Raw genomic sequence first — 25,635 nt, 5'->3', positions numbered from 1 at the left:
TTTATTTCGAGTTGCAGGTTTGTTTCAAACACTAGGCTTGTTTGTTTATCACTTGCTCACCTAGATGGCTCAGCATCAAAGTGTATCTGCTTTTACTCAAGGTGCACTAGCCATTCTGGCTTCCTTTTAGTAACTGTATTAAGATTTCTTAGATGCCTGTTCTGTGGCTTGAAGGCATTTACCAAAATGGTTTTCTCATCTTGACTATAACAACATATATATGATGAGTAGTGCTTATACTATGAAGACAACATTTTATCTGCCTTAAAGTTTTGGCATGAGCTATACTTTTGACAACAGAAATCTGCACGCCTGTAAATACAATGTACTATAAATAAACATTCGGCTTCCTCCACTAGCTCAAAAATAGTTTCCCTCTTTCTCCATTATTTTTCCATTTTGCCCCACAATCTGAGGCGCAAACTCTCCGTAAGAGCTAATTCACAAATATAAATAAACTTGAAACCTGTTGTAAACACAAAGGAACAAAACCGATAGGAATACAAAAACTAACCTGAATCCTGAGATGGATTGTGATGTTCCTATATGAATGCAATCTAAATGAATAACAGCAAATGCCCAATACTTTAGATAATATTTGTTTGCTTTTGTTTTAAAGTCATCGATTAATCTGAGGAAATTAAACATAAAGCTGTACTTGAGAGCTACACGACAAAGGGATATTTCAATTTGTACTCTCAAGTCAATGGCAAAAGTTAATATATACCTGTAAGTGGCAAATCTAGATAATTCTACTTTAATAAAAAAGTTACAGACTTCCCCCCCACGTTGAAAAGTTGTAACACTTTATCTTCCCTGAGGCTGCAAATGACTAATCCTTTCAGTACTTTGACACCCAACAGTCTGTGATGTTGGATTTCATATAAAATTTTTCTGATAAACATGGTTTATGAAATTCTACAATAAAAGGTATAAGGCCAATGTTATGGTTTTTTATAAACATAAACTTATTATTAAAGACCTACATTGATCGTTAAGCAATCTAATTATGAACTGTCCAATACAGATTAGTGTTTGCTTTTAAATATTAGAGTCAGAATGCCTAAGAAACAAGAATGCCTTAGTGCACTGTATCTCAACACAGCTAACTGGGCCATCTAACTGAACGAACACACAAATAATTCCACAACGCTACTTCAACTGAAGAATAAATTAAAACAGCAATACATAGTGTTACTTTGCTTCTACTTCCTTCGAATCATCATCCCTAGCAGAACCAAAATGCCTACAGACCAAAAAACATAGAATAATGTCTGAATGTGCTAGCCTTCCTTTGTTTTAAGAACAGTAATGGGAAAACTCAATTATTTCAAAGGCAAAATTATGTAATATCTTGATATCTCAAATGTTATGTGACTGAAATATAAAAATAAACTAGTATATGAATATCCTGTGTACCCAGGAATTATACAGGAGTTATCGTCAAAACTCTACCAAAAAGCTTCTAGAAACAATAGACTCATATAGCAAGGTGGCAGGCTACAAAATTAACACACAAAAATCAATGGCCTTTCTATACACCAATAGTAATAAGGAAGAAATGGACATTAAGAAAACAACCCCATTCACAATAGTGCCACACAAACTCAAATATCTTGGAATCAACTTGACTAAAAATGTGAAGGACATATACAAAGAAAACTATAAAACTCTGCTCCAAGAAATAAGAGAGGACACACGGAAATGGAAACACATACCCTGCTCATGAATTGGCAGGATTAACATCATCAAAAAGGCAATACTCCCCAAGGCATTATACAGATTTAATGCAATTCCTCTAAAGATACCCATGACATTCTTCAAAGAAGTGGATCAGGCACTTTTGAAATTCGTTTGGAACAATAAACACCCTAGAATAGCTAAAGCAATCATTGGGAAAAAGAATATGGGAGGAATTACTTTCCCCCAACTTTAAACTGTACTACAAAGCAATAGTTATCAAAACAGCATGGTATTGAAATAAGGACAGGACCTCAGATCAGTGGAATAGGCTTGAATACTCAGAAAATGTTCCCCAGACATACAATCACCTAATTTTTGATAAAGGAGCAGGAAATCCTAAATGGAGCAGGGAAAGCCTCTTCAACAAGTGGTGTTGGCACAACTGGCTAGCCTCTTGCAAAATATTGAACTTAGACCCCCAGTCAACATCATGTACGAAGGTAAAATCCAAATGGATAAAAGACCTCGATATCAGACCCAAAACCATAAGATATATAGAACAGCACATAGGCAAAACACTCCAGGACATTACAGGCATATTCAAGGAGGAAACTGCACTCTCCAAGCAAGTGAAAGCAGAGATTAACAGATGGGAATATATTAAGCTGAGAAGCTTCTGCACCTCAAAGGAAATAGTGCCCAAGATACAAGAGCCACCCACTGAGTGGGAGAAACTATTCACCCAATACGATCATCAGATAAGGGGCTAATCTCCAAAATATACAAGGCACTGACAGAACTTTACTAGAAAAATACATCTAATCCCATCAAAAAATGGGGAGAAGAAATGAACAGACACTTTGACAAAGAAGAAATACAAATGGCCAAAAGACACATGAAAAATGCTCCACATCACTAATCATCAGGGAGATGCAAATCAAAACAACGATGAGATACCACCACACACCACAGAGAATGGCACACATCACAAAGAATGAGAATAAACAGTGTTGGCGGGCATGTGGAGAGAAAGGAACTCCTATCCACTGCTGGTGGGAATGCCGTCTAGTTCAACCTTTATGGAAAGCGATATGGAGATTCCTCCAAAAACTGGAAATCGAGCTCCCATACGATCCAGCTATACCACTCCTAGGAATATACCCTAGGAACACAAAAATACAATACAAAAACCCCTTCCTGACACCTATATTCATTGCAGCACTATTTACCATAGCAAGACTCTGGAAACAACCAAGATGCCCTTCAACAGACGAATGGCTAAAGAAACTGTGGTACATATACACGATGGAATATTATGCAGCTGTCAGGAGAGATGAAGTCATGAAATTTTCCTATACATGGATGTACATGGAATCTATTATGCTGAGTGAAATAAGTCAGAGAGAGAGAAAAACACAGAATGGTCTCACTCATCTATGGGTTTTAAGAAAACTGAAAGACATTCTTGCAATAACAATTTTCAGACACAAAAAAGAGCTGGAAGTTCCAGCTCACCTCAGGAAGCTCACCACAAAGAGTGATGAGTTTAGTTAGAGAAATAACTACATTTTGAACTGTCCTAATAATGAGAATGTATGAGGGAAATGGAAAGCCTATTTAGAGTACAGGCAGGGGTCAAGTGAGGAGGAGGGAGATTTGGGACACTGGTGATGGGAATGTAGCACTGGTGTAGTGGGGTGTTCTTTACATGACTGAAACCCAAACACAATCATGTATGTAATCAAGGTGTTTAAATAAAATATAAATAAAACTTTAAATTTTAGGCTTTCTTTCTTTTCTTTCTTCTTTCTTTCTTTCTTTCTTTCTTTCTTTCTTTCTTTCTTTCTTTCTTTTTCTTTCTTTTTCTTTCTTTTTCTTTCTTTTTCTTTCCTTCCTTCCTTCCTTCCTTCCTTCCTTCCTTCCTCTTTCTTTTTTTTTGTAAAAAAAAATATGAACATGAATAGAAAACTATAGAAATTGGAACACAGACTAGTACTTTAAAAGTTGCAAGGCTTGGGCCCGGAGAGATAGCACAGCAACGTTTGCCTTGCAAGCAGCCGATCCAGGATCAAAGGTGGTTGGTTCGAATCCTGGTATCCCATATGGTCCCCCGTCCCTGCCAGGAGCTATTTCTAAGCAGACAGCCAGGACTAACCTCTGAGCACTGCCACGTGTGGCCCCCCCCCCCAAAAAAAAGTTGTAAGGCTGGGGCCAGAGCAATAGTACAGTGAGTTAGCATGTTTAATTTGGGTTGACTGTTTGCCTTGCCTTAATAACCTAGGTTTTTTGTTTGTTTGTTTTTTGTTTTTGTTTTTTTTTGGTTTTGGGGCCACACCCGGTGATGCTCAGGGGTTACTCCTGGCTATGCACTCAGAAGTCACTCCTGGCTTGGGGGACCATATGGGACACTGGGGGATCGAACCGCGGTCCATCCAAGGCTAGCGCAGGCAAGGCAGGCACCTTACCTCTAGCGCCACCACCCGGCCCCTGAATAACCCAGGTTTAATCCTCAGCATCCCTATGGTCCTCAGAACCTAGCAAAGTAATTCTTGAGTGCAGTCATGAGTAACCCCTGAACAATGCTGGGTATAGTCCCCACCCCCAAAAAAGTTCTAAGAAATTGGAGCTAGAGTGACAGTACAACAGGTAGGAAGTACTAAACAAAAATATAGAAAAAGAAAAGATACTCCAAAATGTTTCCAACATGTGTACTTGAATATTAACTAATGGGGGCTGGTGAGATAGTATGGAGGTAGGGCATTTGCCTTCAATGCAAAAGTACGGTGGTTTGAATCCAGGCATCCCATATGGTCCCCGAGCCTGCCAGGAGCAATTTCTGAGCGTAGAGCCAGGAGTAACCCTTGAGCACGCTGGGTGTGACCCCCCCCCCAAAAAGAAAATTAACTAACAATGAAAACCTAAAGGGCAAAGCCAAGGACCCCTGAAGAAGAAAGGTCTTCTCCCTGAAAGGTGAGTCTGAAGTTGCCTGAAGAGTAAATAAAAATATAGTTAGAGGGGCCAGAGCGATAGTACAGCAGGTAGCACATTTGCATTGCACCCTGTGGACCCAGGTTTGATCCCCAGAATTCCAAATGCCAGTGCCAGGAATGATTTCTGACTGCAGAGCCTGAGTGCTGCAGGGTGTGGCCCAGAAACAAACAAAAACCTTCTAGTATGTAAATTTGGTGAAAGTAGGGAAAAGTTACCAATGGGAAATAGATGGCCTCTCAGAGGCCATAAACAGAGATCATATGTTGGGTTACTGATCCTACCCTCATCAATAATAGTAGTACTCCACCCTAGGTGTGACTTGGTAATAGTATATTGGATTATTTCTTACTTGGTATTCTATTTCCACCCTAGGGTAAGACCTGATTCTTGTCAATAAAAGCAGAGGTCCGAGGAAGGCAGGGGCTCATTCTTCGGTCTTCTTCCACTGAGCTGCACTCCATCTTAGGAGCAGAAAGCTTTTGTGGTTTGAATTCCATGCCTGAGCACTGGATTTCCAGAACCAATTTTTGTACCTTTTCACTGTGTGAATTCTTTCCTGAAAATTTCTACAACTGGAACTATTCCCCTGTCCTAATCAGACAGGGGAATGGAAACTACCTTTCCTGTTTGGGAGCTTGGTGGGAATCAAACCTCAACCAATCTCCTAGAGAACATGACACTTCAATCATAGAGATTTCTCACTTAAATAGATGCTACATGTCACTAAATTATGGCAAAACTACCTCATTAAATCACTAAGGAGGACAAAGGAGGTATGAATGCAATAACAGAAAATGTGTTTTCTTTCTGGTTCCAGCAGACTTCAATTATGTATATCTGTTTTCCCTACCCCCCCAATGTGTTCTGTTTTAGAAGTATCTTCCTTTATTCCATATATGCTTTAAAATATTTATTGAACACAGAAAAAGGAAGGGAGATTAAAAAGATGAGATAGGTATTGATTTAACAGCTGTCTTCCAAGTTCTGGTGGACTTCAGTCTTTAAATGTCTGTTAAAAAAAAAAAAGGTCATATTTTATATAAGCTATCTTTATTCAGAAACTTCCCTTATATAAGGGAATTTATATATATTTCAATATTTAATATATATTTACAACTTAAAAGCACACTCTTGGGTTATGTTCAGGATAGAACTAGAGCATATACTTTGCATGCTGGGGTCCTGGGTTCAATCCCTGGCCCAGGATGGTCTCCCAAGCACTGTGGGGGTGAGTGAACCCCCAAGCTTCTCACAAAAATAAATAATAAATAATTAAAAACATATTCCCTGGTAATATCAAGAATTGATTAAAGGACTGGAGGGATAATTTGACAGGATGAGCAAGGCCTACGTTGAACAATCCCCAAACATAATTAGAAATCACTTCTGATCACTCAGTTTGGCTCCAAAACAAACAAACAAAAAACAGTCAATCAAAAAAAAAAATAAATGATTAAAAAGAATTATGAGTAACATTGAACTAAATAATTTCACCATGAATATGGCCTAAAATTGAATGCCTTTTGAAATGTGATGAATAAATATTTTATAGGCCATGAGGCTAGAATGATAGAACAGGGCCGAAGAGAGCATGGAGGTAAGGTGTTTGCCTTTCATGCAGGAGGTCATCGGTTCGAATCCCGGCGTCCCATATGGTCCCCCGTGCCTGCCAGGAGCAATTTCTGAGCCTGGAGCCAGGAATAACCCCTGAGCACTGCCGGGTGTGACCCAAAAACCCAAAAACCCAAAAAAAAAAAAAAAAAAAGAATGATAGAACAACAGGTAAATTGTTTGCCTTGCATGTGGCCAACCTGGAAATCAATCCAAGTATCCCTTAACCAATGCCAGAAATAAATTCCTGACAATAGAGTCAGACATAATCCCTGAACATTGCTGGGTGCAGCCCCCCACCAAAAAAAAGTTTTATAGGCCTTGGGACCAGCAGAATAGCACAGTAAATAGGGTATTTCACCTTGTACATTGCTGACCCAGATTCAATCTCCGGCATCCCATTTGGTCCCCCACACACCACCAGGAATAATCCCTGAGCATACAGCCAGGAGTAACCCCTGAGCACTGCTGGGTGTGTGGCCCCACCAAAAAATCTATAGGCCTTTGCATTTTTCTATAATACCAGTTGCTCAATATATATAAATTTATAGATAATAGTAAATAATTATTTTTACATTATAACACATGGTCTAATAATAAATTTTATTTCAGTTCATCAGTTTTTTATTTCCTTAAACAAACAAAACTACATACGTGGCTCGAACTTCAATTCTCCACCTGGTCCAGATGGAGGATTTCCTTTTTGTAATTTTTTCTGTTCCATTTGCTGCACAGCCTAATGATTAAGAAAATTATGTCTTAATATTTCTGATTTTCTCTGACACGAGTCTTCCTTTATAATGAGCAACACACTAAATTTTTTTTTTTACAAAATCAGATATCCGAGCTCTACAATTTGGATACTATTAAACCAAGCAGTAGTTAAAATATCAAAATACAAAATGCTAATCCCACAACAAAGAATCACAATAAAAGATAAGAACGTTCTAGAAAAGTGCCAAAAATCCTTTATAATGCCACAGAAAATCCAACCTGATGATACTCCAGTTTCTGAGCTTCAAGTTGATCATGCTGACGTTGCAGCTCTTCTTTTTGTTTGTGAAGGTCCTCTGCTTTTTTCTTTAGTTCTGTTTCTTGTACAGAGATCATACTTTCATATTCTTTCAGTTCTTCCTCTGTGAAAAACTGCTGCTGATCCAAAGTCTAAGAGGAATTAATAGAGGAAAAGATAATCTTAGAGCAGCAAACAGGTATGATTCAGCTTTAAAATCCTATAATTAGTAAAGGTACAAAGAAATCACTTTTGGACCCGGAGAGATAGCACAGCGGCGTTTGCCTTGCAAGCAGCCGATCCAAGACCAAAGATGGTTGGTTCGAATCCCGAGGTCCCATATGGTCCCCCGTGCCTGCCAGGAGCTATTTCTGAGCAGACAGCCAGGAGTAACCCCTGAGCACTGCCGGGTGTGGCCCAAAAACCAAAAAAAAAAAAAAATCACTTTTGGTTTCCTAAGCACTTCTGGAAGCAACCCCTGAGGCACAGAGCCAGAAGTAACCCCTGGGCACTGTTGGATGTGACCCTCCTTCTCATCCCCCCGAAAAAAGTACTTATAAGCATATATGTGTACAAAAGAAAAAACTGAAAGGACTCATTAGATTACTTTCTATAAAAAAAAAAAAATAACAGGATAAGAACTGGTGAGAAAGACAAAGAGAATATAAAAAAGAAAATTATCCGAATACAAGTTTTAAATTTTGCCCGTTTGATTGTTTGTTTGTGGGCCATGCCTGGCTCTGTGTTCACTCCTGTTCCCTATTACTCACTTTCTGGAGGTTGCATATACACCCCTGGCAGGAATTGGGGAACCATGTAGAGTACTAAGGATTGAACCCAGGTCAGCCATGTGGAAGGCTAATGCCTTACCTGCTATATTATCTCTCACCCCTACATACATGTTTAAAAGATTTTTCTTTTCCTTTTTTTTTTTAGAAAATGGAGCTATAGCTCAGAGGCAGAGCACTTGTCTTGCAGGTCTGCGACTCTGGATTTGATCCCTGGAACTATATGGTTCCTGAAACACTGCTGGGTTCAAGAATTAAATAATCTGTGTTTGCTTCGGCATCACATATACTAAGATTGGCATGATACAGAGATTAGCATGGCCCCTGTTCAAGGATGACACGCAAATTTGTGAAGTGTTCCATATTTAAAAAAAAATAAGAATACGGAGAGATAGCACAGCGGCGTTTGCCTTGCAAGCAGCCGATCCAGCACCAAAGGTGGTTGGTTTGAATCCCGGTGTCCCATATGGTCCCCCGTGCCTGCCAGGAGCTATTTCTGAGCAGACAGCCAGGAGTAACCCCTGAGCACCACCGGGTGTGGCCCAAAAAACCAAAAAAAAAAAAAAAGAATTAAATAATTTGGCCTGTTTGGCCCGCCACCACAAATCACTCAAATCACTATGAATGGCCCTCCAGACCTTCTCTTAGAACTCCTCCCCACCCCAAAAGGAAAACAAATAAAACTTACAAGGACAAAAGAAATTGAATATAAGTAGAAGTAAATAATTTTTAACTTCTTTTCAATAAAAAACCTCCAGAAAGTGAGTAGTAGGGAACCTAAGAAACTATCAACTATAGTATTTGAATTATTCGTCCTTGGATTTAAACACCAGAACAAAACCTAAAATATTAAACTTTTACTTTACAGAGGTGTGAAGCAGCAATTCTAAAACTCTTTGTATAGCCTAAACCTGAGCACATAAATGGAACATTATCATGAAGGCTCAGAGAGTTACTTTAGAAGCTAAAGTGCTTGTCCTGCATGCAGCTAATCCTGGGTCAATCCCTGCCACCATATGGTCCTCTCAGCACCACGAGGGCAAACCCTAGCACAAAGCCAGAGAAGCCCTTGTACCACACACTGTGGTCCAATCTGCCCCCAAAAGGAATATGACAGCAAGGCTTTATATGAAATACAGAAAGAAGGAAAGACTATTGATTAAAAGTAGAGGTGTTAGATTAGTATTTAAGGTACTATCGGTGTGAATTTAGGTAATTTAATCTACATGGAGTTAAAGATATAAAAATGAATAAAAGCAAGTAAAGGTGTGTCTATATGTGAGTGTACTTATAAATTAGATTCATTATATATATGCAAATATACACATAATAGACATTTTTATTTGGGGGCCTCCCAAACAATGCTCAGGATATCCAGAGGCCCCACAGGTAATTCTTTTTTTTTGTTTTTTGTTTTTGGGTCACATCCGGCAGCGCTTACGGGTTACTCCTGGCTTTATGCTCAGAAATTGCTCCTGGCAGGCTCAGGGGACCATATGGGATGCCGGGATTCGAACCACCATCCTTCCGCATGAAAACAAATGCCTTACCTCCATGCTATCTCTCCGCGCCCCCCCCCCCCAGGTAATTCTTGCCCAACAGAGCACAGTTTAGTACAAGGGTCTGAGGATGCAGTGCTGTTCAGGCCCACATTTACTGGGATTACCTGGGTTACACCTGTGGTGCTGGGACCTTCCAGAGCTGCACCCTGTAGTGCTGGGGTGGGGGTGAGAATATGTGGTGCCAAGGACTAGACTCAGCTCAGGCACAAACTAGGCATGTGTATTACCTGGTCTAATATCTCTCAGTTTTAATGTATTTTTTTTTGTTTTTGTTTTGGGGTCACACCTGGCAGTACTCAGGGGTCACTCCTGGCTTTATGCTCAGAAATCGCTCCTGGCAGGCTCGGAGATCATATGGGATGCCGGGATTTGAACCACCATTCTTCTGCATGTAAGACAGATGCCTTACCTTCATGCAATCTCTCTGGCCCCCTAATATACTTTTTTAAAAAATTCTTCTATTCTGGGGGCCGGAGAGATAGTGTTGAGGTAAGGCATTTGCCTTGCATGCAAAGGGTCGGTGGTTCAAATCCCAGCATCCCATATGGTCCCCTGAGCCTGCCAGGAGTGATTTCTGAGCATAGAGCCAGGAGTAACTACTGAGCATGGCTGGGTGTGACCCAAAAACCAAAAAAAAAAAAAAAAAATTTTTTTTTCATCTATTCTGGGGCCAGAGAGATAACATGGAGGTAAGGTGTTTTGCCTTGTATGCACAGTGTGTTGAATCCCAGCATCCCATATAGTCCCCTTAGCCTGCCTGTATTTCTGAATACAGAGCCAGCAGTAAACACTGAGCACCACCAAGAGTGCCCCCAAACAAACAAGCAAGCAAAATAAGCAAGCAAGCAAGAAACAAACAAACTATGGGGCACTTTCACATAAGTAAAGTAAAATAAAATATCAATTCTGTTGAACTGTTGAGTCAAAGGTTATCTGTTACTGCACCTTTTCTTTCCAGGAACATACATTTCCAGTTCTAAAACTGCTAATGACTAACTTGCATTCTATTTTTATTGCCAATAAATGCTATTTATAGCTATTTTTAGCCTGCATATGCTAAAACAAAAAGCCTCTATGTAACTAAATTTAAATCACTTGAAGAGTATTCTTCAAATTTTTGTTTAGAGGATTGAAAATACATTTCAAGTATAAAAACAGGACAAATATGGGGCTGAAGCAATAGTATAGCAGGTAGGGCATTTGCCTTGCATTCAACCAATCAGGTTTCAATCCCAGGCAACCAAGAGCCTGCCAGGAGTGATTCCTAAGTACAGAGCCAAGAGTAATCCTGAGCATTGCTGAGTGTAACTCCAAAACAAAACAACAACAACAACAACAACTTCTTCTGTAAGTAATGTGTTAGCTGTGCTTGGTAAAGCAGTGAATAGGAACTCAATTCTGAACCAGAATGTAACCCCACCACCCCACAATCCCTTGCACAAGTAAAAGCCTCCCTTGTGCACCCCTTGTTATAACAATAATGACAAATGACAACCAATATTCCTGGGTTCTAATAATATTGCATTAGCAGGAAAATATAATTCTTTAAAATTATCCTTATTTTGTCCTGATTTGAAAAGACCTACTTACATTAAAACTTTTATAGATTTACTTTTTTAAATTTTTTTTTTTGATTTTTGGGTACTCCTGACTCTATGCTCAGAAATTATTCCTGGCAGGCTCGGGGGACCATATGGGATGCCGGGATTAGAACCACTGTTGTTCTGCATGCAAGGCAAAAGTCCTACCTCCATGCTATCTCTCTGGCCCCAGATGTACTTATTTTTAAAGAGGGAATCCCTGAAAAAGTTTAGTGGGAGAGCACCAGCTATACAAGCTCAGAAGTGAGAAGGCAGCACTACTACAGCAATACTGTTTTTGATTCCCAGGCCCATACAATTATGATAGCTGACACATCACTAGCAAGTGAGTCTGAGCACATCAACTTGTACAACCCTGCTGAACACTGTAACCAAAGTGTGAGAACACCATAACCATATGTGCGAATACCTCAACCAAGTGTGTAAGCACTGCATCCCAGTTCAATTCCTGATCACATCAAAAACAAAGCAAAAAGTTGGGGGTAGGTGGTGGTAAAAAAAAAATCTTTTAAATAACCACCACTCAAAAAAAAAAAAAAAAGTCTGGTAATAACCTAAATATCTAACACAGAAAACATAAGTAAGCACCCTCATAGCTTTTTTTTTTTTTGGTTTTTGGGTCACACCCGGCGGTGCTCAGGGGTTACTCCTGGCTGTCTGCTCAGAAATAGCTCCTGGCAGGCACGGGGGACCATATGGGACACCGGGATTCGAACCAACCACCTTTGGTCCTGGATTGGCTGCTTGCAAGGCAAACGCCGCTGTGCTATCTCTCCGGGCCCACCCTCATAGCTTTTAAAACAATGTTAACATACAGTACATAAAAATATTTTTGAGAGGACTTTACCTTTTTTCTTTCAACTGGTATGTAGTGGGCACTGAGCTGGACTGAGACATTCCCAAGCCAGACCAGCCTTCAGGGCCAGGCCTGGCAGCTGGGTCCCTGGGGGGATAAAGGTGGGAGAGAAATTCCTCCCCTAGGCATACACAACCAGGAGAGGCTAGAGCGGGGCTCAGCAGATTCACTGCCAGGGCTTCACTGTTCCTTTTTCAACTGGTATGTGGGGGCCACTGAGCAGGAAAGCTAGCTAAAAGGCCCTTTGTGCTGAACACTAGTGCAGGGGATTGAGACATCTCCACGCCAGAACTGCCTTCAGGGCAAGTTCTGGAAACTGGGTCCTTGGGGGAAGTGGGGATGGAAATCATACCCTTCCATGGCCATATGGGCTATGCAGTAGACCCACTTGCAGGGGTGTCTTTTCTTACTAGTCCTCATTTTCAAAAGCAAATATAATTTTTTTTGTGGCTTTTGGGTTACACCCACCAGTGCTCAGGGGTTACTCCTGGCTCCATGCTCAGAAATTGCTCTTGGCAGGCACGGGGGACCATATGGGACGCCGGGATTCAAACCGATGACCTTCTACATAAAAGGCAAACGCCTTACCTCCATGCTATCTCTCTGGCCCCGCAAATATAATTTTTAACCATTTTCCAACAATATTCCTACTTTTAGACTGTTCCAAGGAAAGGAAATGGAATGCCCAAGATTTGGAGGATAACACTCGAATAGATCTCTAAAGTCAGACTATATGTGGGCGTGATTTTCTATACAGCAATCTGCTCTCTAACTGCCAAGCCTAAACCAGAAACAATCCATCTATATAGTGTATATAACCCCTCTTATATATTACCCCTCCCCCACTTCAGAATCCCTTCTACCCCTTCAACCCCCAATCCTGATCTGTTATCTTCCCTTACTTAACCCTCTTTACCCTCAGTTCTTTTATTTTTTTTTTTTTTTGGAGAGAGAGCATGGAGGTAAAGTGTTTGCCTTGCATGCAGAAGGTCAGTGGTTCAAATCCCAGCATCCCATATGGTCCCCCGAGCCTGCCAGGAGCGATTTCTGAGTGTAGAGCCAGGAGTAACCCCTGAGCACTGCCGGGTGTGACCCAAAAACCAAAAACATAAAGCATTTGTTTATTATTGCTACAATCAAGGCAAAAAAAAAAAACCTCTTAAATAATTGGCCTTGATAATCAAAGTATAATCAGAATTCATGAAAACAATTGGCCTTATAATCAAAGTATAATCAGAATTCATGAATTTACAGTTTATCATTCTCTGCTGTCAGACCTCAGTTTCAAGCACACCATCCACAGCAGACTTCTATTATGAAAAAGGAAGGAAAATGAATGTAGAAGTCACAAAGCATGGTGTCACCACTTGTCTAGTTACCTGATTTCAGATCGATCACTTTACAACTGTAAGCAATCTGTCTCAAGAAGGTTGTGGGGGGAGGGAGGTACAAGGAACTTATCCCCTCTGTGAACCAACTGAGATAAAATAGAGGATGTTGAGAGAACTTAAATGAAACTGCCCTGTGAGCTTGAAAAAAAATTAAAAAAAGAAAAACACAAAATAACCCCAGAAAGATGGGCCGGAGAGATAGCACAGCGGTAAAATGTTTGCCTTTGACACAGAAAGATGGTGGTTTGAATCACAGCATCCCAATGGTTCCCCCAGCCTGCCAGGAGCGATTTCTGAAAGAGAGCCAGGAGTAAATCCTGAGCATTGGCAGGTGTGATCCCCTCAAAAAACAAACAAACAAACAAACAACCCAGAAAGATTCAATAACAACAGTGCTTATAACCGTTATTCAGAAGAGCAGGAATCATCACTACAATCTATATTACTGGCAGTCTGCATGACAGTCACCAAGAATCTAAATCCCTGGGGTAGTAAAAGGGTATTAATAGCCATGCCTTCAAACTCAGTTGAGGAAGGATATGGTTTGACAAACCACTTAATATGGATCCAGCTTCACCCTAAAAACACTTTGTCAGTTTTATTTTACCTTAATATATATCTGTACAGGCAATAATAAAAAAGCTATTATTAAACAACAATTTGGTGAGTTTTACTAGTTTCAAGAATAATGCATGCAAAAAAAAAAAAAGAATAATGCACGCAAGAATAAGTTACAAATGAGGTAGAAACACTGTATTAAAGACCTAAAATTACAAACATTATATAAATATATGTTCAAATTAATTGCTGAAATTTCATACAGATAAATAAGGTAAAATTACATTATTTTGTCAAAGTAAAGGAAAACATTTTGTTTGTATTGTTAAGTACAATAAATTAGATTATTGTCGACAAGTTTCTGTGTAATTTGTCAGAGCTCAGATTATATATATCTCTAAGAGGATTAGGGCCTGGAGAGATAGCACAGCAGCGTTTGCCTTGCAAGCAGCTGACCCAGGACCAAAGGTGGTTGGTTTGAATCCTGGTGTCCCATATGGTCCCCAGTGCCTGCCAGGAGCTATTTCTGAGCAGACAGCCAGGAGTAACCCCTGAGCACTGCCGGGTGTGACCCAAAAACCAATAAAATAAAATAAAATATCTCTCTAAGAGGATTAAAGTTAAAAAAGTAAAACTGGGCAATGGTTTATTCAAGTATTCAAGCAGGTAAGTAAAAGAAACCAAATAGTATGTAATAAAGATACTATTTCTGGAGGGATGACAACTGCCTGCATTCTCCATGACTAGCTAGCTATTTGGTCAACTGTCAGGATTATGAAATACACAATAGGCTAGAGTGGGCTGCCTATTTCCCTAGGAGGAAATAAACTTCATTTTCTTTCTTTCTTTTTTTTTTTTTTTTTTTTTTTTTTTTTTTTTTGTTATTGGGCCACACCCGGCGGTGCTCAGGGGTTACTCCTGGCTGTCTGCTCAGAAATAGCTCCTGGCAGGCACGGGGGACCATATGGGACACCAGGATTCGAACCAACCACCTTTGGTCCTGGATCAGCTGCTTGCAAGGCAAACACCGCTGTGCTCTCTTCTCCGGGCCCATAAACTTCATTTTCACTTTCATCATCACATCACTAACAAATCTTCATCACCAACTTTGTTTTGGACCTTATAAAATTCTTGAGATTGTAAAAAAAAAAAAAAGAAGAAAAATGGGTCTGGAGAGATAGCATGGAGGTAGGGCGTTTGCCTTTCATGCAGAAGAATGGTGGTTCGAATCCCTGTATCCCATATGGTTCCCTGAGCCTGCCAGGAGCGATTTCTGAGCCTAGAGCCAGGAGTAACCCCTGAGCACCGCTGGTTGTGACCAAAAAGAAAGAAAGAAAAAAAGAAATTCTTGATTAATATTCTTTCTAATACTGCCCAAATAAACCTAGTCTTTAATAAACCTAGAAATCACAGGCATCAATGCACATTCTGCATGCACAATAAAAATATAACCAAAATCAAACAACAAGCAATTCAACATATCACTGAGAAAATCTGTAGGTATATATGAACAGGTTAAAAAAAATAAAAAGGTTCACATAAACACAAGATTTTACCATTTAAAAGTCCACTTATCTCAGTTCTTAACTCGTTAGGCACCAAGATGAACTCCTGTCCCAACAAACCACCACCCAGCTCTTCAATGAAAAGAAACCCTCTCAGTCCCCCATCTTGTGCCTCAGCAAGAAACTACAACCAACATGCCTGCTGATGCATGCTATGTGGCCCCTCTCACCCCCGTCAAATCGTGGACTGTTGCATGATACCGGATTCAGTTTCAGAAAAAAACCCAGTTCAAGAACACTACATGATTCCATAATGCCGTAAATCATGTCTCAAATTCAAGACCAAGGTCTGTGATAAAAAAAAAAAAAAAAAAAAAGCGCCTTTGCTTTCACTCCCTACAAGAATATCTCAAAAGACCTAATTGGGAGGCCTATATTGCCTTTGTAAATTTAACACCTTTATAATAATGCATCTTAAGATGTATATTTCTAAATATAAAGGTAGCCTCCTCTTCATCACTTATTTTCTTCAATAACCTTTTTTAACACAGTTTTATTTATTTGTTCTATTTTATATATATATATGTGTATATATATATATATATTCATATTTTCTTTATCCTCACCAGTTTTGGTGCTGCTTGGTATAAAAAACAAGAAAAAGTCTTGCCTGGGATAAAAGCTCAGGTCAAAACCAGACCACAAAGACTGTGTAGCCTGTCATCCTTACCTAGAATAGAACCAGCAATACAATATGACACCATACGCTTTTGTATAGGCACAGTAAAAAAGGGGAAACCAGAAATAAGATCTTATCTTCTAGGGATAAGAATTCACACTTTTTATAACACAGGGGTGCCTCCCATCCTGAACATGTTTCATGTGGACACATCTCAGTTTCCATGAGATTGGACAGTGTTAGTTCAACCCCGAACACCAGATTCCAGAACTGATACAGGTCCCTGCAACAACACCAGTAATCAAACTCTAACACCGCTCTGGCACCAACTTGGGCCAGGTCTGATATGACATCCGACAATGAGGAAATGACAACTTGATCTAAGACCAGGCTGTCCTATCACATCACCTAACAGTAAGTGGAAATCAGAAGATGTATCATACTTTGATCTGTGCAAAAACCAAGAGCACTAACTACAGAAAACTGACTTTGACAACCATGACTGGGCAGAACTTACCTTGGGACCAATAAGGAAAACCCTACCCTAGGCTGTAGCCTAGGAGTCTTGCAAAAATCAAGATCTCTAATTACAGAGGCCCAACTTTGACAACAAAGACTGAGCAGAACATTTAGAACCATAATATCCTAGGCTTCAGCTTAGGATCTGAGCAAAAACAAAGAACACTTATTACAGAAGACTGAACACAACAACGATAGACCAGAACTTCTAGAACTGTAAAGACTCTATCCTAGACCTTGTCCAATGATCTGCGCAAATACCAAGATCTCTAGCTACAGTGGCCTGAAGTTTTCATCCACAACTGAGAGGAAAGTTTCCTGCACCACAAAAAAGCCCTTGGGATGGGGTAATGAGCATATATAGAGCCAGCAGTTGTTCCCATGACAGCATGCTTCAAGGGAGGAGAAACCTTGAATCTCTTAGGCCAAGGGAATTCCCTTTCTTCCCCAATACTTACAGTGCCTATGCAAAAAAAAAAAAAGGTGGGGGAGCACCAAACCCTGCCACACCAGCACTCCCTCTTTTTGTTTTGTTTTGTCTTGTTTTGTTTTTGTTATTTTCCTTCTCTTTTTGCTTCCACTTTTTTTATTTTCCTTCTCTTTTTTCTTCTACTTTTTTCTTTTTCACTCTTGTGGTTATTATTTGGTGATTTCTTTTGTTGCTGGGTGCATTTTTTTCCTTTTTTTTTTTTTTTTTTTTGGTAGTTGCTACTAAATTTTTTCTTTTTATCTTCAACAGAATCACAGAACTTGAATCATTCAGCCTCATAAATTGAGGAGGGAAAACGATGATGCCAGGACCAGACACTCATATGAACATGTAGTGGAAATAAAAAATGATCAAACTTGAACAACAAACCCAAAGTCAATGACAACAGAATCGATACCCAATCTACAACAAGCTGTAAAGTGGGGACCAGTTACACCAGTATTCTAGGGGGTAAAGGAGGGAGATATGGGATGCATGCTGGGAACAGGGTTGTCCTCTACAACACTGGTAGTGGGAATGCCCTTCATTCATTGTCACTATGTACCTTAAATATTACTGTTAAAGATTTGTAATTCACTTTGGTCACAATAAAAATTTAAAAAAAATTTTTTTGAAATAGTAAAGAGTAATTGGAGGATGTTATAAAGGGATTACATTCTCAGCCCCATGCTAAGGAGCTAGTTCTAGATCTGTGCTTGAGGGTAAAACCTGGACCTCCTGCAATCAAAACGCTGTGCTAAGCCTCTTGAGCTATCTTTTCAGCTTAACTAAATTTTTGTTTTGTTTTGTTTTTGTTTTTGGGCCATACCTGGCAACACTCAGGTGCTACTCCTGGCTCTACACTCAGAAATCACCCCCGGCAGGCTCAGGGGACCATATGGGATGCTGGGATTCGAACCACTGTCCTTCTGCATGCAAGGCAAACTCCCTACCACTGTGCTATCTCTCTGGCCCCCAGATAAAATTTCTTTTTTTGGTTTTTGGGCCACACCCAGCAGCACTCAGGGGTTACTCCTGGCTTCACACTCAAAAATCGGGGTACCATATGGGATGCCGGGATTTGAAACCAATGACTTTCTGCATGAAAGGCAAATGCCTTACCTCCATGCTATCTCTCCAACCCCCCAGATAAAAAATTTTTAAGTTTACTTCTAGTTCTATCAGGTTAGGAAAAAATACTTCAAAAATTGACAAAGAATGGGGCCAACATGGTGGTGCTAGAGGTAAGGTGTCTGCCTGCCAGCGCTAGCCTAGGATGGACCAAGGTTCGATCCCCCGGCATCCCATATGGTCCCCCAAGCCAGGAACGACTTCTGAGCGCATAGCCAGGAGTAATCCCTGAGTGTCACCGGGTGTGGCCCAAAAACCATAAAAAAAAAAAAAATTGGCAAAGAGAGTTAGTATAGCAGATAGGGCACATGACCAACTTGAGTTAGATTCCTGGACTCCATATGGTCTCCGTAGTCCCACCAAGAGTGATCCCTGAATACAGAACTAGGAATAAGCCCTGAGCACTACAGGGTATAGTCCAATATCAACAACAACAACAACAATGAAAATATTTCAACTAAATTTAATGTGATGGTTTTTGGGGGGACCACAGAGGAAAATTGACAAAACATCAATAAAGTCTAGAGATTGATAAGTATTAGGTATGCAGCATTAATAATTTTTCTGTGACTATATAAAAAATATCTTTGCAAGAATGTACACTCAAATACTTCGGATTAAACATCATGGGTAACTTTCAAAATAACCATGTGAAACTTTACTATAAACTTTTATATTAACATATAATATTGAGGGGCTGGAGCAATAGCACAGCGGTAAGGTGTTTGCCTTGCACATGGCCAACACAGGACCGACCCAGGTTCAAATCCTGGCATCCCATATGGTTCCCCGAGCCTGCCAGGAGTGACTTCTGAGCGCAGAGCCAAGAGTAACCCGAGTGCCACCGGGTGTGACCCCAAAACCATATATATATATTTGTATATATACCAATATAGGCATTTTTAAATCTTGCTTCTGTATAATATAGCACTGGAAAATTGTCATAAAGCATAGCATAAAGTATTGTGTTTTTTTTTTGTTTTTTTTTTTGAGGGAGAATACACTGGAATGCTCAGGGTTACTTTTGGCTCTATACTGAGGAATTACTCCTGGCAGACCATATGGGATGTCAGAGATCAAACCTGGGTCATCCACATGCAAGGTAAATATCTTCCCATTGTATTATACTTTGGCCTTGTTATTGTTCAATTTAAAAAAAATTTATTTTAGACTGCCATCTTCTTGGCAGAAAAATGAATTAGCTCCTCTACAAGATCCAATGATTGCTGATTCTTCCCAGTGGATTCGAGCCCAGAATTCCATATCCCTGAGAAATGCTAGAAATAATTTCTGAATACAGAGACAGGAGTAACACCAAATACCACTGGTATGACTCAAAAGCAAAATAATAATAATAATAATAATAATAATAATAATAAATATATTTATATTTTCAAACAAAGACATTTAGAAAATGTCTTTTACATTTAGAAAAAGTAGGGTTTGGGGATCAGAAAGAGAGCTTTTTGAGAGCGTGATTTACATGTGGGTGGCTCAGATTCCATTTATGGTACCATGCACAAAACTGCATGGACTAACTCTAAAGCACAGAGCTAGAAGTAGCTCCCAACACCCTTAGATATAGCCTCAAAAATAAAACATAAGGGCTAGAGTGGTGACACAAGCAGTAGGGCGTCTGCTTTGCACGTGCTGACATAGGATGGTCTGCAATTTGATCCCCCAAAGTCCCATATGGTCTTCCAAGCCTGGAGTGATTTCTGAGTGCATAGCCAGAAGTAACCCCTGAGCATCACTGGGTGTGGCCCAAAACAGTAAAAATAAATAAATAAATAAATAAAACTTTAAAAAATTTAAGAAAAAGTACAATCTTAAAGGCTTAATTATATAGTGCAATTATAAATAAGAGATCAACTGCCAAAAATCTTTTTTTATTTTTAATGAAGTGATCTTTTTATTAAATAAAAACTGCTTAGAAAGACATGAGAAGAGAATAAGAGAAGATCTACATATTCAAGAACATGGGCCTCTCCAAAATGGAAAAATGCAAAGATACATTGCAACAAGCAAGCAAGATACATGTTCGAGGGAGAACACAGGCTCAAAGAGCAAGCCAAGAAACTTGCTTTAAAATTTATTATAAAGTTGGGCCCGGAAAGATAGCACAGCAGCCTTTGCCTTGCAAGCAGCCGATCCAGGACCAAAGGTGGTTGGTTCGAATCCCAGTGTCCCATATGGTCCCCCGTGCCTGCCAGGAGCTATTTCTGAGCAGACAGCCAGGAGTAACCCCTGAGCACCGCCGGGTGTGGCCCAAAAACCAAAAAAAAAAAAAAAAAAATTATTATGAAGCGGGATAGATAGCACAGTGGTAAGGCATTTGCCTTGCATGCAGCCCCCAGGACAGACCCCAGTTCAAATCCTGCCATCCCATATGGTCCCCCCAGAGACTGCCAGGAGCAATTTCTGAGTGAAGAACCAGGAGTAACCCCTAAATGCCACCAGGTGTGACCCAAAAACCAAAAAAAAAAATTATTATGCCAATAGTATGACACAGACATGAAAATTATACGAACAAATATATTAGGGGATGTGGAATTACTAAAATTATACAATCCATTTGAGTATGTTTATTACCTCCCAGCTGTCTGGCTCCAAGAATTCCTTTTTCTCTGTTGCTTTCATAAACTCTTCTAAAGTCACCAGTCGGTCTTTGTTAGTATCCACCTGATTAAGGGAAAATATATAGGTGAAATAAAATAACATTTTCTCATACTATTTGGATGCTAGAAACTGTTTTCTAAGAGATGCTATTTAAACATGCAGCAATTAGGGCTACCTAACAGTATTGGGGTAACAAGAACAGACTGTTCAACATTATTATACTAAAATCAGAAAACTGATTATTCTATGTAATACAAATTTTAAAAAATACAAGGAGCATATATGTGTGCAAGGTAAGCACCCTACCTGCTGTTCTATCTGTTTATTCCCCACTCTCTCTGATCCCTGAAATATTTATTTAATACGTAATATTCCAGCCCTCAATAGAGATACCAATTCATCATTAATAGCTCAACATCAGATGCAAATTGCAAAGGGAAAAACAATGGGCATACTTACGCTGAGCATGCTGAGAGTTACCCTGATCGAAGTTTAGTTCAGTTTAGAAACATGAACAAGAAATACAGATTTATTGTCATACATTATCCTATTGAGCTTTTATTTTTTGACAAAAAGTAACATGACTTTTTAAAATAACAAACACTGGGCAAGAGATATTACAGTGGGTAGTAGTATGCTTGCCTTGCACATGACCAACTCAGGTACAATCTTTGGCATTCCATATAGTCTCCTGAATACAGGAGTAATTCCTGAGTGCAGAGTCAAGGATTGAAGGGCCAGAGAGATAGGATATTTGCCTTGCATGCAGTAGACCCGGGATCAATCCCCAGCATCCTATTTGGTCCCCTAAGCACTTCTAGGAGTGACATCTGAGCACAAAGCCAGGAGTGACTCCTGAGCACCGATGGGTGTGGCCCCAAAAACAAAAACTTAAAAAATAACCCCTGAGCAAATTAAATACATTAACTAAAAATAAAATAAAAAATATTATACTACAGGGCCCGGAGAGATAGCACAGCGGTGTTTGCCTTGCAAGCAGCCGATCCAGGACCAAAGGTGGTTGGTTCGAATCCCAGTGTCCCATATGGTCCCCCGTGCCTGCCAGGAGCTATTTCTGAGCAGACAGCCAGGAGTAACCCCTGAGCAATGCCGGTTGTGGCCCAAAAAACAAAACAAAACAAAAAAAAAAAAAACAAAACAAAAATATTACACTACATATTTTACTCTTAAACAATGTTTTATAGCTAATATGCAGTAAGATCTTGATTTTTTAATTAAAGTTGTTACAAATTAAGAAATCACCTAAATATTTTATAGAACAAAAATATATTCAATCAAGTACCTATACTATGTTTCTTTTTCATCTTATATCAGATTCATTGCAATCACTTTAATAACCTATAGCAGTAATACAACTTACATACATACCTCATTCATTACATGTTCCCTCATTCGAAGCCTTTCTTCCTCCATTTCAACCATATCATCTTCTTCATTTTTGGGGTCATATACTTTCTCCAACTAAAAAGAAAATTTGAAAACCAACATAAAAGAAAGGAAGACAATGGAAGAAAAGTAAAACGATGAATATTTAATGAATTCATTTACCTCTTTAATAAATAGAGCTTCTAATTCTTGTTCATCTAGGAAGCCATCATTATTGACATCTAATGTTTAAAAGTTACAAATGCAAGAATTGACTTTAATGTCTTAGAAAATAAATGAAATACAACCATTTATAAAGGTTTGCAAAAATAACACTAAAATAAACATCAATATCTATAGAAAAAACATTTATTTTTTTATAACTCAGCTTAATCCACTGGTAACAACTCTTAGTACCTAGTTCCTTTAGAAAATATATGCCAGAATAAAAGTAGATTATATTAGAACATAAAGCATATTAAATATAGTTTAGAAATCCCTCCATTTTATAGAGTCTCCTAAAGAACAATTTAAGGTAAATGGGTATAAAAATACAACTACTAGGGGCCAGAGAGATAGCCTGGAGGTATGGTTTTTGCCTTACATGCGAAAGGACGGTAGTTTGAATCCTGACATCCCATATAGTCCCCCGAGCCTGCCAGGGGTGATTTCTGAGTGTAGAGCCAGGAGTAACCCCTGAGCACTACCTGATGTGACCCAATAACCAAAAAAATAAAGAAATAAAAAAAAAATACAGCTACTAGAGGGACTGGAGAAAGTACAGAAGTGAGACACTTGCCATATACATGGTCAATCAGGGTTTAATCCTCAACACTCCATATGCTCTCCGGACATCTACTGAGACTGATCACTAAGCACAGAGCCAGTAGTAAGCCCTGAGTACCCTGGGTCTGGCCCCAAAACAAAAAACAAGCAAAAAACCCATGTAGCTAATGAAGCCGGAGAGAGTATAATGGGTAGGATGCTTGTCTCAGACATGTGCCAACCCAGATTCAATGCTCCACTAAGTTCCACCAGGAGTGATCCTGAGTGCAGAGCCAGGAAGAAGCCAGGAGAACAAGCAGATATGCCCCTACCCCTAAACGCCCCCAAAACCACAAACATGGCTTTTAGACTGGATAATGCAGGAGGATGAGTGAGTATATGTTTTGCATGCAGAAGGCCTGAGTTCAATCCCTAACACTGGATAGCCAGGAATAACACTGCCAGGTGTGCCCCAAAGATCAAAATAAGGCCCAGATACTAACCTAAGATATTTAGATTATCCTGGAGAAATATTGTAAAATGTACTGTCAGTAAGACAACAGAAACTATCTTCTAATAGACACTATCACATAAACAATCTTGGTCGAAATAAATTAAGAATAAAGCAGTTATCATTGTTCAATCATTGCATGTGAAGATTAATGTTTGTATCAAATCTGTTACCATGTAATTTGAAAAATGTCTTGGGGTCAAAGTCATTAGGATCCAATCCATCAGATTCTTCCCACACTTCTTTGAGTTGATCTTTGCTTCCCTGAAATTCAATGTTTGAAAGCTCATCAAACAATACATAATTGCTATGCACCTATTCTAAAAATAAAATATCAATATAAGGAACTTATAAGAATTAAGAATCAATATGTAAGTACTAGATTTAATTGTAAATTATATCATCTGGCATAACAAATTATCTTTATCTACTTCATTTTATGAAGTCATAATGCTTACTGGATGATTAACTTTGGGATGATTTTCATGCTTTTTCTTCATTTCTTCAAATTTAATTTCTTCTTCTTTTCTCTTTTCTTCATTTAATGTTTTTAAATATTCCCTCCTCTCATGCTCCTTCATCATTTCATATCTTTTAAATTCATCATGTCGAGTCTTATCATAATTTTCTAGATCACTCGTAGCCTGTAATGCAATATTTTACTTTTAGTTTTAAAATATGTTTGAAAAATATCTTTTTTTTTTTTTTGCATCTAATATACTCCCTAATAAAAAAAGGTAGTATAGGACAACCAGATTGTATCAGACTCCTCTTTTAAAATATCTACCATTTAGGGGCTGGAGAGAAAGCATGGAAGTAGGGCTTTTGCCTTGCATACAGAAGAATGGTGGTTTGAATCCCGCATCCCATATGGTCCCCTGAGCCTGCCAAGAGCGATTTTTGAGCATAAAGCCAGGAGTAACCCCTGAGCGCTGGCGGGTGTGAACCCCCACAAAAAAAAATCTACCATTTGTTAGTCATTTGTTTTTGTTTTTAGGCCACATCCAGCAGTGATCAGGACTTACTTATGGTTTGGCACTAAAGAATTACTTCTAGGGGCCAGCACAATGGATAGGAGGCTTGCCTTGCACACAGCCCATCCAAGGTAGATTCCCCATCCCCTGAACTGATCAGGAGAGATTTCTAAATGCAGAGCCAGTAGTAACCTCTGAATGCTGCTGGGAGTGGCCCAAAAACAAAAACAATAAAAAAAGAATAAGAAAAGGGGCCTATGCTCTACTGGTGTGACCCAAAAAACAAACAAACAAACAAACAAACAAAAAAGATCACTCTGGCAAGGCTCAGACAGGGCCCATATGGGGTGCCAGGAATTGAACCCAGATTGGCCACATACAAGGTAACTGCCATACCCCTTTCTGCTGCACTATTGCTCAAGCCCCATATTAGTCATTATTATTAACAGGAATAAAGGGAAAGACACTAAAAGAACTAAAGTTTCTCATAAATAATGCATAAATTGACTTGATAAAGGAAGAGATTCTCCAAACTACACAATAGATTAACTAGAATATTTTCTTTTCTTTTTTCTTTTCTTTTTTTTTTTTTTTTTTTTTTTGGTTTTTGGGTCACACCCAGCAGCGTTCAGGGGTCACTCCTGGCTCTACACTCAGAAATCGCTCCTGGCAGGCTCAGGGGACCATATGGGATACCGAGATTCGAACTACCATCCTTCTGCAGGCAAGGCAAATGCCCTACCTCCATACTATATCTCCGGCCCCTAGAATGTTTTCTTTTTCTTTTTTTATTTAAGCACCATGATTACAAACATGATTGTAGTTGGGTTACAATCACAAACAGAACATCCCCCTTCACCAGTGTAACATTCTCCCTCTCCCCTCTTCGCATCCCCTGCCTGTATTCAAGACAAGCATTCTACTACAGTTATTTGTGGATTTTTTTTTCCTTTGGGTTTTTTTTTTTTTTTTTGGTTTTTGATCCACAGTCGGTGATGCTCAGAGGTTACTCCTGTCTATGCAC

General features: G+C 39.3%; 1 protein-coding gene and 1 non-coding gene across 3 annotated transcripts in view; one reads left to right on the top strand and one right to left on the bottom strand.

Moving 5' to 3' along the window:
* Positions 1–5,558: 5,558 nt before the first annotated feature.
* NUCB2 (nucleobindin 2) overlaps positions 5,559–25,635 on the bottom strand; it is a 37,956-nt gene continuing 17,879 nt past the window's right edge. Inside the window, exons 5-12 of one of the 2 annotated variants that reach the window (XM_049781051.1) lie at positions 24,096–24,281; positions 23,811–23,901; positions 22,545–22,603; positions 22,365–22,457; positions 20,949–21,038; positions 7,279–7,449; positions 6,940–7,021; positions 5,559–5,683 (exon numbers count right to left, since the gene is read on the bottom strand). In XM_049781051.1, the coding sequence (XP_049637008.1) occupies positions 5,676–5,683; positions 6,940–7,021; positions 7,279–7,449; positions 20,949–21,038; positions 22,365–22,457; positions 22,545–22,603; positions 23,811–23,901; positions 24,096–24,281 (780 nt within the window). In that variant the 3' untranslated portion in view covers positions 5,559–5,675. Of the gene's footprint in view, positions 5,684–6,931; positions 7,022–7,278; positions 7,450–20,948; positions 21,039–22,364; positions 22,458–22,544; positions 22,604–23,810; positions 23,902–24,095; positions 24,282–25,635 lie in introns of those variants that run through there. The other variant, XM_049781052.1, reaches the window with a different exon arrangement.
* On the top strand, positions 8,351–8,454 carry LOC126019924 (U6 spliceosomal RNA). Its single transcript, XR_007499530.1, has one exon. It is a non-coding gene; the product is annotated as a U6 spliceosomal RNA (small nuclear RNA).

Source organism: Suncus etruscus, chromosome 9 (assembly GCF_024139225.1).
Source record: "Suncus etruscus isolate mSunEtr1 chromosome 9, mSunEtr1.pri.cur, whole genome shotgun sequence".
Lineage (NCBI taxonomy): Eukaryota > Metazoa > Chordata > Mammalia > Eulipotyphla > Soricidae > Suncus > Suncus etruscus.
Note: the sequence above shows the minus strand (reverse complement) of the source record. Positions and strands in the feature narration are given on the sequence as shown.